This window comes from Gasterosteus aculeatus, chromosome 13 (genome assembly GCF_964276395.1).
Source record: "Gasterosteus aculeatus chromosome 13, fGasAcu3.hap1.1, whole genome shotgun sequence".
In the NCBI taxonomy this organism is placed as follows: Eukaryota; Metazoa; Chordata; class Actinopteri; order Perciformes; family Gasterosteidae; genus Gasterosteus; species Gasterosteus aculeatus.
Window position 1 is genome coordinate 9,290,596 of NC_135701.1, and position 15,444 is coordinate 9,306,039.

At 41.7% G+C, this 15,444-nt stretch overlaps 1 protein-coding gene across 5 annotated transcripts in view; it reads left to right on the forward strand.

Moving 5' to 3' along the window:
- Nucleotides 1-15,444, forward strand: part of pdlim5a (PDZ and LIM domain 5a) — a 41,284-nt gene that overhangs the window by 19,390 nt on the left and 6,450 nt on the right. The window contains exons 4-10 of one of the 5 annotated variants that reach the window (XM_040196166.2): nt 1,777-1,816; nt 4,090-4,115; nt 5,135-5,155; nt 5,264-5,281; nt 5,608-5,780; nt 5,977-6,013; nt 14,179-14,261. In XM_040196166.2, coding sequence (XP_040052100.2) covers nt 1,777-1,816; nt 4,090-4,115; nt 5,135-5,155; nt 5,264-5,281; nt 5,608-5,780; nt 5,977-6,013; nt 14,179-14,261 — 398 coding nt within the window. Of the gene's footprint in view, nt 1-1,776; nt 1,817-2,388; nt 2,808-4,089; nt 4,116-5,134; nt 5,156-5,263; nt 5,282-5,607; nt 5,781-5,976; nt 6,014-14,178; nt 14,262-15,444 lie in introns of all 5 variants that reach the window. The other 4 variants (XM_040196167.2, XM_040196164.2, XM_040196165.2 and 1 more) reach the window with 4 other exon arrangements.

Genomic DNA, 15,444 nt, shown 5'->3' on the forward strand with positions numbered 1-15,444 from the left:
CGGCAAAATGCAATTAAAGACTCTGAAAAATGAGCCCTAATGTTAACAGTTGAGTAACAAACTCAACCTTTTTACATTGTAGAGTATTTTCTGCAGGGCTTGATGGTCATTTTAGATATCCTCCTTTTTGGTTCAGCAGAACGGAGAGATTGTTATATCCCATGAAAGCATGCTGTAAAGGTACAAGAAGCCCCTCCCAATTAGGGCCTGTTGGGTTTTTGTTGAAGTCAGGTGTCGATCTGTTACTGGTGTTTCAGCTGACCTCGGCTTCTTTGCTTGTTTTTTATTCAGTGCATTGGTGATGCATTCCTCCTAAAGTGTCGTCAATGTCTTCAGCATTAATTTCATGCCACAAAAACTGTTGAAATTCCTACCAAAGACAGTTCTGCTTGAACCTGTTATGTAAAATATAAAGTTTCCAGGACCACGTGAAGCATGCAAGCTTTCATGTTTTCCAACAATCCAACAACAGTTGGTGGGAGGATTAAAACTTTTTTACAGGTTACGACTACAACATAGAAGTCATTTTAACAGTGGGATGCTTGTTTGAAACCCTGAAAGGCCCCTCGGGTGTGCAAATCCTCAGAGACAAGGTTTAAAAGGCTGTGAGTTAAATTAAACCCTGGTTCTAATTCATATCCCCTCTCACCCTGTGACCCCATCACATTTCCATGTTGGTGTTTCCCGTTATAGCTGCAGAGTAATGGAGTAATGTAGCACACTTGGATGAGGGTGAACCCATTGAAATATGTATTTGATACCCAGGTCTTCATTCATATTTTAGGCGCTTTATCCTTCAAAAAGAGGTTTCATGTCGGTGCATATCAGAGAACACACATGCCAATGCAACATTACTGTTTATGTAGCATAAATGCGGTCACTGCTGCTCCATCTGCATGTTCTTTCTTTAACCGCAGGTTTGATGATAGTTGCTCCCAATATGATTGGGTTTCATGGCTTGATGTCCTTTTTTAAACATCATTAAGATCCTCACATCTCATTGTCAGGACACTGTTGGAAAACGACTAAAGAAAAAAGCAGGCCATGTGTATGAGCAGCTGTCTCTGTGGACTGATGTGTTTCCAGCTACTAGAAGGCTGTCGGTTCAAATTTACAGAGGTGAAGGACATGGACCTCCCTCTGGAAGTGTCTTGAAGGGCCGCTCTGAAAGGAATGCAGGGCTGCTGAGATTTGCAGGTCTTCAGTTACTGCGCGGCTTACTTAACCTTTGATTTACGGTAACTGGTATGTTTTCTAGCTTTTTGAAGATGCATTTCAACAGTTACATTTATTTGTCCTGTGTGTGTAACTCTTTGTGAGGAGATTCACTCTTTGGAACAATTAAAATTACTTTCATCAAGTGCTCAAAATAGTAAACATTAATAAATAACTGCTGTAAAAAATTGTTTTCCCAATAGACTAGGACTATTAGATTGATACACACTGAAAAAATAATTTCCTTCAAAAGCACAAAGAAAGAGGACAAAACTGTGATAATCTTTTGGGTTCTTTCATAGATTAAATAAACCTCACCTTGCTGGCTTCTATGCTAAGAGCGTAGGTTATAGTTCATCATGATAAGAGCTCATCTCAGCCTCTGTAAGATCAAGACATTTTAAATGCTAGTGCTATTATAACCACACTGTGTTAGCGTACAATCACTTGAACCCATCATAGGAAAACAGCAGATATTTCTTTCAAGAAATATTAAAAGGAAATACATTGTGGAATCATGTGGAAACGCTTTCTCTTTCCTTTATTGTCCCCTTTCTCCAGGGCCTCCAGCGCTCCTAAACCTCCTCCCGTGGCACCGAAGGTACTGACACGACAGAATATTACAGCCATCTGCACGGCGTGTTTATTTGCAGATACAAAAAGGTTTAATTACCTTTACGTACTCCAGATGAAAACATTCTTGATTGGATAATAATAATGATATTTTTTGGATATATACTTTCAACAGTTTAAAAAGATGTTGATTCAGAAATGTAGTTATTTTGTGATTGATCAATTTTGGGGTTATTATGAAATGATAAATAAGCTATTTAGTTATCGACTGGTCCATTACAGCATGACCACATGAGAAGACAAAGAAGGTACTTCTTCTGGGGTACGCAGTGCTCTGATTTATTGACTTGCATCCCCCTTCTGAAACGATGCCACACACCCTTTTTTTGCTGCATGAAACCTTTATTTGTAGTTTTTTTTTCTCTAAAGTTGCTATATGTTTTATTTTTTATTGTAAATGATAGTTGGGTATACTGATGCCTCCCGATCCCCACACATATACTGGGTTTATTCTCACACAAAACCCCCGAGAGGCATCAGTATCGTGTGTTTTGTGTTGTGATTTGTTTGTGTTTGCATGCTCTCTTCTAACGCCGTCAGGACGACCGATCAGACATCATAAAACCAGTGGCGCTCACCCATCCCCCTTCGCCGGCCTACCCCCACCCTCACGCCTCTTGCCCTTCCAACGCCGGCCACAACAAAGCCCCCAGACCGTACGGGGGCCGCGCGTCAGACAGCGAACACCCTCCCTTCATCCCGTCCCCGTCCTCTGCCTTCACCCCCGCTTCTTGCAACAGCAGTCCTCTTCCTCCTCCCCCGCCTCCTGTCTGTTACCCATCATCTTCCTCTTCCTCCTCCTCCTCCTCCTCCCCCCCTGTCCTCGTTGCGCCCCAGCCGTCAGTGTATAACACGCCCATCAGCCTGTACTCCACTGAGAACGCATGTGAGGTGGCCATGGGGCAGATGAGGGGCCTGCTGGAGAGTCAGGGCGGAGCCGTGCCTCTGCAGTTTAATGGGTGAGTGCCGTTCTGTCCAGCCAATCGAGTGAATGAATCGCTTCACTGCGCTGCGTCTCCCTCCAAGGTTTTCCTGGCTTGGTTCTGTTAAAGTTTTCAGATGGGAGATGAAATGTTCCTAAGCCTGTGAAAATGTCTATGGAGTTGTTGGTCGTCGCCCATGAGTATGTCAAAGTTTATGATCATCACTGAGAATTGTTTATTCCGTGCAGGCTCATGATCAGACTCGCCAGACTCTAACTGGGAATCTTGAAATCTCTTCAAAGTTGTTCCACGTCATGAAATCAGACTCACATGACAACAGAATGCGCACGTTGTGTTGAGATGCACAGGTTGAGCCGGGTCTAATTATGACGTTTCTCTCTTAGCTCCTCTCGTATTGTAGAAAAGTGACGGTCACGACTTGGCAATGTGCTTTCGGTTTGGATGCCATTTACCATTCAAATGTCACAAACAGAAATCTCCTTCGTTTGGGTATAGTGTAACGTTAGAGTGCTTCTATTAGTGCTGCACCAGTCTGGAAAGACTGAAATCTTAGCCAACTAATAACTTAAAACTACAGATGATAAAGTACTCACCAGCTAATACTTTCTACTCACTCACCGCCCCCCAACCCCCCAATCCCTCAACCCCACTCTGACTAACTGTGTATATTTTAGCCAGCATTGGTAACTGGAGCTGCGTGGCATTCTCTTTGCTCTTAGAGGAAATCATTTAGTCAATAAAGTTTCCAGCCTTGAATCGAGTAGATTTACACATTAACTCTTCACGGCTAATGCACTTTCATCCAATCACATTTTTATTTACTGGTTCATACATTGTTTTGGGGATTCAAAACAAAACCGGATGTTTTTTCTTTGTTGCTCTCACGACTCTAAATGATTGAAAATTCTCCTGTCATGACTTTCTAGTTACACACACACACACACACACACACACACACACACACACACACACACACACACAAGCTGCCTTTTAGTTGACCACATAGCTTTTCCCAAGATGTCATTTCTGGATCTGTCTTGAGTCTTTAATGACTTGCTTTCCGCACCTAACTATTTCTACCTCAATGTTCTTGAGACCTGCGTCGTGCATGCCTGTTTGTGTGCCTGTTTGTGTGCCTGTTTGTTTGCGTGCCTGTTTGCACTCTGCGCTGTAGCAGAGCTGTGTGTTTCGTTTCAGAGGGGATTTTTTTGAATGACAACAGACTTTGGATGTGTTTCACATGTGTCAATACTCTGTATTTCTCCCTTCCTTTCAACCCTGATTTTCTGCTTTGCAGACAGCGGCACCTCCTCGAGTCACAAAGTTAGTGTCTGAAGCATGCCTGGATATTAACGCTTGTCAGCCATCTTTTTTACTCTTCCACCTGTGTCGGCACCTGAGTGTTTACTCCATTGTGGCGTCTGCATGCATTTCTTTATGATGTTACCGCACAGTATGATTGGTTATTGAGTTTTTAATGTTTAAAGAACCGCAGCACACGTGTATTCAGCTTAGTCAAGTTGTGTGTGTGAAACATGCTGAGGCTACTGTATATTTCACTGCATGTAAATCACATAAAATGTGTCTAGACAGAGGTTCACACACACTTACACAAACACACACACACACAGACTGTCAGACACTTCCTGTATTACAGTAACTATGTGACCAGGCTCATATAGAGCAGTCAACACACTCACACCCACATAGCTGCTGCCGTGACAAGAATGTGTTGAGCGACACACATCTGTGTGCTGGTCTGTGTGTGTGTATATGAACAAGCTATTTATTGACAGCAAGGCCTGGAAAGTCTTCAGTGCCCCTCTGTGTGTGCGTGTGTGTGTATTTGTATTTAGAACTGATTTATTGACATCCAATTAGTAATTGGCCTGTTGCCAAGAGTGACGCACATTTACTGTTTCAATTCAATTCAATTATTCAATTTATAAAAACACAAAAACAACTTATTAATCAAATGAATACATATCATTAAGTAATGTCAAATAGAACAAAATGTTCAATGTATTCTCAGTTTTTTTAATTTAGTTTTTTAATTGAACATCTGAAGTATTCTATGGTAACAGTCCATAAAGTCCAAATTCTAGAAACCCAGGTGATCCAGCAGTACCACCATGTGGTAGAAAAGAGGACTGTGATGTTCTTGCATGCATTGGTCATTTGGGCTCATACTATGTTCGCGTTTTATTTTCTTGTGTTTCTATAGTTATAGTATATTTGTATGTCTATTCCTTGCACTTTTTCCATTTTGACTCCTTTTTAAAAATAATTTAGTTGTTCATTCATGAATCTCTGCCTCTTTCTCTACTTTAATTCCCCTCCAGTGGACCTCACAGTATTTTGAAGTAAGTTCTCAGAGAGTGTCTAACTGAATTTTGCCATTTTATTTCTCCTGCCTTTCCTCAGTCTATTTATTTGGTTTCTGCCCTGCTTTTCTCAATGTTTTTTTTCAGAAAACCCCAGCCACCAAGGTATCAGATTGGTTCTGACCTAGAAACCAAATGCATTTAACAAAGTGCTCTGTGACTTTGACCCCTTTTATTGTCTAATGTGCGCAAATTGTAGGGATTATTTTTACAGTGCGCCACCTCGTGTAACCTGCAATCTAAAAAGTTATTCCATTCCTCTAACTGTGTGATAAATATCCCATATACATGTAATGTATATCAGTTTAGATCTTTGGTTGAAATAATAAGACTAAACATGGTTTTGTCTCATTACATGCTCTGATGGACAGATAAATATATATCTAAATAAAATATATTTTCATGCACCATGTTCTGTTATGTCCTTCCAGAGTTCCCAGGAAACACATTGTGGACACAGACATCAATTTTTACCATGTGCCCACTCATGCTGATGCCAGCAGGAAGCGCATAACGGAGGACACAGAGGACTGGCGTCCACGCGGCGGGACAACCCAGTCCAGATCTTTCCGGATTCTGGCTCAGATCACCGGTACCGAGCGCGGTATGTCACTCACTGAAGTGCACGGGCAAGCATCTGCATAGCCGTCATTCAGTACTTTGTTAGTGCGCTTGATTCAACACAACTGAGCACAAGACAACTTTAAACACCACAATACTTACTACTTACGGTTTAACTTCTTTCTAAATCAAAAGAGTATTATTTGCTTTTTATGGACTTGCTATTCTTTCCCTTTCAGCTCAAGATGAGGAAGCTGATGCAGCCAAGAAGACAAAGTAAGTGCAATGAAACTACTTAATGGGGTTCTAATGGCCCCAAACCCTTTTTTTTATTGTTATTTGTATCAATGAGTGCATTGTGTGGAGTAACAATGCATTTGCTATGGTTATTTGTTTTAACCCACTTAGTCGGGCGCCTCTATCATTTAAAGGGCAGGTTTACGTACACAGAGCCACGATAGGTCCGACTGTAGAGCTCTGTGCTGATGCTGCGTGGCCTCGTCCGCCTACTCATCAAAGAAGGGATCACGTTTGAGCCATTCACTCAACAGACAGATCTCTGTGCATTGTACAGCACAACGGACGCAACACACTTTGAATATTATCCCCCCTCTTAGATTCTTGAAGGCAGATTTTAAATGTGGCATTTTGGTTCACCTGCTTTTACCAACCCAAGTGTAACTTCGTCTTTGTTTGTGTGCGACTGCTGGTTGGTTGTGCATTCACTGGTGGATGTGACAGCCTTGCAGTGCTGCATGTCATAACCTGCGATTGTGTTGTTGATAATCACGGCTGGACTGTTGGTCTTGTTGTCAGTTTGCTGTAAGTGGTCCACTGTGTGTCCATTGCTGTGGTTTGTGGCGATACACGTGATTGTCCAGTGTTTGTGATCACTTTTGTTAACACGCTGAACACCCTGCTGTCCGTGGGCGTTGTTGTTTCAGAATTTAGTTAATTAATCATTTCAGTCCATTCTGGCCATGATCTATGGACATAACTTTCATGAACATAAATTTATCATATTTTGTAATCACGATATCCTCACAGTTGCGCATGAAACAGATCATCCGTGGATTCTCTAAAGCGGCTGTTACTTATGTTCAGCTTGTGAACTCTGATTAAACTGTCAAAGTAAGAAGTGCTGATCAAATGCCAGATTCACCTTTGCCGTTTTCTTCTCTCAAATGTTTTCTGAAACACATTTTAACAGTTTTGCTGTCAACATGGCGGATGGGTTGTAAGCTCTCTCATCTAACAGCTAAACAGTGAACGCTGCTCATTTCCACCCCATCGAAAACATCTCTGTCTATCAGCCTCTCCTTTGTGCCCCCGCTACCTTATGGCATGGCTTAAAGTGCATCTCCTCTCAGACCTCAGGGCATCGACTCCACTGTTTTTCTCCCTTTTTCTCTCTCTCTCTTCTGTTGATGGCAGAGTGAACAAGACCGCCACTCGGATGGTGATTGGTCCCAAGTACAACGAGCTGAGAGACTGGCACCACGGAGTGTCTGCTCGCACCCTCAATGTCCAGTAGACCGCTAGAATGTGTGTTGGGGGGGGGGGGGGGAGGTTGTGTGTGTGTGTGTGTGTGTGTGGGCGCTTGTCCTTCGCTGTTTCTTCACGTCTTCACTGCGCAGGCCTCATTCAGACCTTTAATAAAGTGTTGCTTACGTGGTCGGCCTCTCAGCCATAAAGGTACACTGTTGCGTAAATACTGACTTTTATTAGTGGGCTGACCTCATTTTACATGAATTTGGGTTTTAGTCACGACTTTTAAAATGCTCCTTTCTGTGTACAAGGTGGTGATTTCATGAAACTAGAGGTATCTGCATAATAGGATAGAAAGGATAATGTATTGAGCTGAAGATGTGTCACCGGCTGAGTATTCATGAGTGTTTAATGGGATCTATTCAAATTAAAATATTGAGCTTTCAATCTGCATCTCTGCCTGTTTCACGCTTTAGACTACAGAGCGTAGGCTTTTCCCTTGAGGTATGCAGTACATTGTACTTACACAGACTATACTGTATAAAATACAGCTGGCTGTGATGGAGACAGCAAACGGGACCGGCTGCCAGGGTTGTGAGAACAGACAGAAAACACTTCAATGGATCTGTCAGTCTTTGTTCATTCGTAAACATGACGATGCTTTGAAATCTCAGCAACTCAAATGTGTAAATAGACAAACCATGCAGCCTTTTCTGTATTCCCACTCATCTAATGAGAGGCAAAACTAAACAGTCAGTAATCCATCACTGTGGTCTTTTATACCACTAATGTGATGTTGTAAAAGCGGAAGATGTGCAGAAGTTTATTTCAGATACCATTGAATATGGCTCTATTTGACAATGCATCAGACAGTTATGAATGTCCCTTCAAAAATGGACAACGAAATCAAGAAAGCAACCAAACACATGCAAAACACCCACCAATACATACACACTGGGTTAGTTACAGTTGTAAACAAAGAGTCATGGAAGACAGCTGTTGCGATTACTAGGATTCATTTACAAAAAAAGCTGCTGGGATGTGGAAGGACCGCCCAGCTGTTGAAGGACATTGTTGTGCTATAAGGTACGAGCAGGTCAGGAAGGCTCTTTTCAGTGAGCAGGTTGTTAAGCTTTGATGGTGTGCAAAGTGACTGTACCAAGTCTAGTAATGCAAACAATGCACAGGTATTTTTTAAGGACCCTGCTTTGTAAAATATGTCTCCAGTGCCTTTGCATTCATGATAACCCTATGTTTACTTTCTGATGATTTAATAATAGTTACTTCTTTGGACATTAGAATGGTGATGTATTTTGAAAACAGCGTCTGGTGGCTGAAATGTATCATCTGTGTTTTAAGTTTAAAAGAATATTATTATACGATACTGTAGCTAATAAAACTATATTGTGTGTTCCTTGTCTTCTTTCCTTTCTGGCTCTGGTGTCCCTTTTCTTCCGTTCTCCTCTTCTTCCTTAGTTCCTTCATACTTTACTCTTCAAGCTGTTACACAGAATCCAAGACAAACCGTGGGGAGGTCATGCATGAATGGTATAAATGTTAAATTGCCCCAAAACACAGCAGTCACTTTTAAATGTAACATCAGTCACGAAAAGGCTTTTTCAATGCAATCACAGGCACTAACTAACCATGTGGTGTTCACACATGTGGCCAATTTGATGTGTCGTAAACTGAGGTTGATTGACTATGAGTTTGCAAGCATAAGATAATTCACTTATGGTTTTAACACCCCCACTGTAACAAAATCCTTCTTCAATCGTAATGATATATTTTAAAAAGGATCGTTCAAATAAGTGCTATCATGGTCAGTTCTCTGTTATCTGCGAGTGACAGATCTCCAGTGCATCAATCCTCTGACCGGATGGAGGTATCACTCGCATCCCTCAGTGGACGGAATGCTGCCGGAGCCACACCTATCTCAGATCGGGGGGGGGATCAGGTGTCTGGGTCATCGGCGCGTCAGCAATGGCCAGAGTCTTTTGTCTAATGTGAAGCATCCCTTTGCTCAAATGTTGGTACCCTTAACGCATACTAGTTCAACCCCAAGTCAAGTCATGTCCATTCGAAAGGCTCTTAATGCCATGTTAATGCCAGCACACATCCACAATCCCGTTTGTACCCACACCGGAGCATCCTGTTTACTGGTTTCTAGTGTATTACCCCCTCAAGGACTTAACTTGTCACATTGTAGCGCCTCGTCATTAGTGAGGCTTCTACTGATCTACTTGGGCCAGCTGTTTCAGACGGTGCAGAACCAGAGCCAGAAGGCTTTTAACAGCCCACAGATGAAAGGTGGATTGAGGTTGGGATGTTTTGTTGAAACTGATGGTTACACTGAAATAGAATTTTACTGCAATCATATCCTTTACATGTGCTTCCTTGGTTTAGAAATTCACCGAACCCGCCACTAGGGGGCAGCACAGACTGGCGGTCGTTTTACTTACGATGGTGATGAACATACATGACACATGCCAAGCTGCCATGTCTCTGAAGGCCAAGCAAACCCAGTTTATACATTTTTGCTGCCTTTAAATACTTCAACTTGTCAATGACAGGTCATAAAGTCTGTGCAAGCCGTGTGTCCGTAAGTCTGTCCCCTCAGTCCTGCAGCTCAAGTCAATACTTGTCTCTCTCGTATATCAACAAGTCATCATATTCTACCAAACCTGTTAGGTACAGTGATACTAAATAGTGTAAGGTTTTTCCATTTCATAGGCAATTTCATGCCTAAAGCAGCCACAGTTTTAAGTTTAAAATAATCAAGAACAATCATTATCAATCAGCATTATTAAAATGTTTATTAATTGATTGATTGATCAGTCTTTTAAATACAGTTTCGTCCATGTCTGAGTGCAGGAAAGAGTGACAATAATTTAACAATACACTTCTCGAATAATACAATATAATATGTGGAGATTCACGCACTCATTGCAATTCACCAATGTAATGTCACAATTATAGGACTCATAAGAATTTCAACAAGGAAACTGTGTTGTATGTTATATTTGTTTAAAAAATTGACAAATTGAATTATAATTGTTCATTGAACGAGCCACACATTGCAGTGAAAAGGTTGTGGTCTCTAAAACATGCCAGAAATACAAGACAGACTCCATATGTCTCTGTGGACACAACTCATGACTTTCCGTGGTCACTGTGACACAAGTTGGCAGCAGCTCACAGAGATCAGTCAGTGTCTAGTACACACAACTATACACATTCAAACCGTAAAGTATGAAATGTATGTAAGTTTGACTGTGAGTGAGAGTTTGAGTGGGTGGATGTCTTTGTGATAGTGTGTATTTGTGTGGATGCACATGGATGAAAAAGTGTGCGAGGGTTGAATGCGATCCAAAGAATATCAGCGTGCTGAATTATAGACCATCTGTTGTGTGGTTTAGAGAGCTTCTGGACGGCAGTCAGCTATGTTAATGGGCCATTTGTTCAATACTCAAACCCGACCAACACATTCACGAGGTGCATTTAACAAGTTCTAGTTGGAGCTAAAGTATCCAAGGGGTTAGATCATGACATACGAAAACAGTTAGAGGACTGAAATATGCTCTTTCTCCTCATTATCACTTCATATCGGCAAACAATAAGTCTTATTTATAGTCGGTAATGCTGAAAAGGTTTTCTGCAATGACCACTACTGTATTGTGTGATTGTATGAATTCCACCCCCATGACTGGCTAATCCCCCCCCTGCAAACACCAAAGGCCTACAAGTTGCCTTAAAACGCACTTCATTCTAACTGAAAAACAAGCAGCGGTGAATGCAGGCAGTCAGTTCAGCTGTGGTATAAAACACGTTGTTCAACCTCGACAAAGTCAAACCAAACCCGCCAGGCCGTGTGGTTGGTGCGGTCGTGTTAGTATTGGTAGTTCCATCTGTGCTCAGCTAGAACACGCTGTCCAAGACGGAATGCGCGATAGCCGTGGGTAGAACACGCACACGGATGCAAGCACACACATGGTTGATTGTATGATTCTCCTGGCAAAAGTGTCAGGGTTGTGATACATAATATTAAATATGTATGTTGCATTGTGTTAATGTAACACAAGAACTCTGAACCAGAACAAGAGAGACAGATAAATAAATGTATTCCTCTCTCTTTCCTCCTTCCTCCCATCCCTCTTTAATTAACTCTTCAGTTAACAAGGTTCATATGTGGCCCAGTGCCTCCAGATGGTCAGTCCTGTAACCGGCCATTATTGAATCAGAGCAACGGGGCCTACGTGAGTCAACCAATCACAGTCTTGCAGAATACAATTAACTTCACACATAATTGGCCTGATTGGTGGAGAATATTAACGAGCTCTGCTGTAATTGGCTCTAATGAATGAAGAACTGGGGAGCACCTTATTTCCTGCTCGACTTGTCACCAGTTGTTAGCCAATTACCAAAGCTGATGAAAATGAATGTCGTTAGCTTGTTCGCCAAAATAATTTGAATGGATGTCCCTATTGCCACTAATCTGTCAGAGCGTGATAGCTCAATAGCATAATAAAGACAAATTTTTCCTGTTCTTTACAGGATTGTGCTACTTTTCTAGCATTTACCGTCTAAAGGGGGGGGGGGGGGGGCTGTGAGGGGAATAAGAGCAAAAAAAAGTGCAATAAGTAAAACAACGACAAGTCGGTGTGGAAGTGCTGTTGATCTTGCAAAAATTATGACAATGGTTCGAATGTAAATGGCGTCTTGAGGAGATGGTAATCAAATGCATGATTTAATTATCAGTAGTTTCATTTAATTTGTGCACTGCTCGTATTTCTTTCAACTTAGAGAACACCTGAATTGCACAAAAGGATTTACACACATTTTGTTGTATTCTGTTGTTGTTGGTACTTTTTTTACCCTCTTTGGTAAGTAACAGTCGTGTCTCTTTACCTTCAACTGCCTGGCTCTGGTTTTGTCTCAGCTGTTATTTGATTTCAATGTCAATACATTAATGGACATGCAACAAAAAAAAGAAAATCCTTACTAGATTGCACAAGCTCGTTGAATAAATTGGATTGTGAAAATGGAGCTAGGGCTGTCTGCCTACTGTCTATACTCGCTTGTTCTGACCATAGATGTACAAAGTTAGTATTGGCTCCCCCTGTCAGACACACAATGAATGCAGATAATGAGAATAAAGAGCAATGCACTGCAGGGTGACAGTCTGTTTCCTACAGAGAGTACCTCAATCAGAACTGTATCGGCCCAAGGCCGATTAGCTGGAATCAATGCTAACACAACAGTGCGTAGGGAGCATTTATCACAATCATTGTCACTGCACCGTAGCTCGTGTTCCATTCATTCAATGCCTTTTCTAACCACGTGTCCCTTCAGTTAACACTCATATTGTGTTAAGGGGGGGTTGACATTTTAGGCAGCTATCTAAAAACATTTATTTCCGTCACTTTGTGTGTATGTTGCTTTCCATATTTCTTTGATATTAGTTATTTTCACCAAATAGTCTCTTGGCATCAGTCTGCCACAGAAGAGGCACTCAATGATGTCTATTTCTTTAGGTAATTTAACGTCTCCTCTCCTTTCATTGTGTTGACTACAAATCCCACAACTGCTGTTCCACAGTAATTGTTCACAAAGCTTGAATTGATGGTTTTAGAGTTGGTCTCGGGTGGAAAGTAAACTCTCTCTAGGGACCATTTTATGTTATAGATCATGGCAGAGGCAAGGAGGTCAGCTCAAGCAAAGAGCGTCTACGGAGGTGTTGTTAGTAATTTTCTCTCTGCCTGTTAATTCACCTCATGGTTTCCATCATCCTCCCTCATTTCGTCTCGCTCACTGATTCTCACTCACACGAAACAAACGGGTAAAAACTAAACGTAACTATGACTTCAGTTGTCATAACACTTGCCTTCCGTGAGTTCCCGAACAGCCGAGCGCAAAGGGGAAGACACCAGTGATCCAACTGTTGCCGTTGGTTACAATGATGCATTGTGGGTGTAATATGTCTGGGGAGAGATTACTGGCCCACCCAAGCCCCTCCACTGGCACATATGAAACAACAGTAACACACATACAAAGACACAAGGTTACTCCCCATTTGTCTATTTTGTGTTGAGAACTCATCCTATTCTCTCACTTAAATGTAGCGTTCCGACATCGTTTGACAACATCTCTGCCAAATCGGTAACGCACAGTCTGTCAAAATGACTTTGGCCTTTGACCCAAATGTGAAATTTAGTTTTATTTCTTTGCATGCACGAAAGTGCCTTGGGGAGTCATTCGGCTCGTCTCTTCATAACATCGGCGAATGGTCCAAAGTCGTACTTTCAGGGCAGACATTTGAAATAAAAAGGGAGACTGCAACAATACATGCGCATGTGGGAGTTGAAAACATCTCAAATGAATCCACTGAATATTATCAACTTTATACTGCACTATGTGAACTGTGTCCTTCCCCCATCATTAGTGCTGGCAGTCTGGCATCTGTCTACAGCACATCTGGAATGGGTGCTTTATTTCGCTCCACAGTGTTCCATTACTCTCTGTTGAGTCATTTACATTGATATACTGGCATCATTTTTGAAGGGGGTGGCTGTATCGTCCATAGAGTGCAAACCTACTCGTCCCCTATCCATCATTAGGGCTGTGGCCTGGACTCTGCGCGGCTGTTAAAGTCATAAGTAGGAAGTGCACCATGAAGTTGAGCACTGTACTGTTTTGGCTGCAGTCGCATGCTGTGTTTTGTTTGGTGCTATATTTGTCTCCGCTCTGTCAGCAGGTAGGTGGTCTGGAATCTGTCATGCTGCATTCTGACAGGAACTTGAAAAAGGAGACTGTGACTGAGTTTCTTTTTTTTGGTAGCCATGGAAACAACATCTTTGTGAAACACAGATTGAGCGGGATGCAAATATGTCAATACTTTTTGGTGCTTTCTTTGAATTTCAAACCCTATTCATTTCCATTTTGTCTTTGCACAGTGAGGAACCAGAGGAACCAGAACTCAACAGCCACCAGTCTGCAGTTGTCAAGACCATGATCAAAGGACCAGTTGCAATCCAGGGTAAGCAGAGTGTGTGTGTACCACTTGTGATAGAAGCTCATCTCTGATGGGCTTTTTTTCCCTTCAATTCCTTCCCAGATTCAAAGCGATCACCGGTTATGACACCTCAAATATTTCCACTGTTTAAAGTACGATTCAAGGATTGACGAGCAAGCCACAATTGTCCATAATACATTGACTAATACACATTTTTGTTCGTCAAGCCAATTACTGCATGAAATCTATCGAATGGTACATTATTGTCAATAATTTGTTGCAAATTCAACAAAAATATGACTGTTTGAGGAGTTTAGAAATTCATTCTAAGTTTGTATTTTGATGTATTTACGTATCCCACCTACAGGTTAAACAAACATCGTGGCATATAGTCTAAAAATGATTTACTGCAGTATGATTAAATGTTGTTGCGGCCAGTTAGCAAGGGAAAGTGACTTATTTTCCACGCTTGAAGCGTGACATATGTTGTGAACCTGGTCATTGCAGACTTTCTTTTTCTTTTCTAGTCTTTTTCCTCTGTGGAAGCCCATTAGGCCCCTGTGGCGCCTTGCTCAGACACACATGTAGCAGTTCTACTCCGTTAGAAAGATAATATTTACTGAAGGGTCCTGTCGGGAGTTAAGAATAAAGTTTTTTGAAGGCAAGCCACAGAGCTGCAGTATAATGGCCCTACTCCATCTTCACTCAGCCCACAGATTCAGAGATTGAATATCTTTTCTGGACATTCTTGTGCTTATCGTGTATATATCAAAATATACATTGCGATTTTTTGGGTATTCATGAATTTAGCCCAATATGCTACGACTTTTACCCCATCCAGACTCAAGTCAGGCAGAGGTCAGTTCTTTAACTGTCACTCAACAAATATAACCACTTGGCCATGGACCCGGCTCATTAAAACATGCTACTAGCCGTATAGCGCCCTACAAGCAGTACTGATGCATTTTTCATCCATAGCTCTATATGAAGGTATTTTTGGGCCTTTATCACCCAAACAAAAGCTTTTAAAAGCAGATTTCGTGCACTGCAATCGGACCCTCAGAACCTTGTTGCAAATGACTTTTGTAAAATACTGTATATTGTCATGGTGGAAAAATCACACACAGAGTTTTGCAGTTTTAGTGACGAAGATACAAATAATCATCACCTGATTCTGAATCTGCTGGTTAACAGTCCAGGTGAAAAA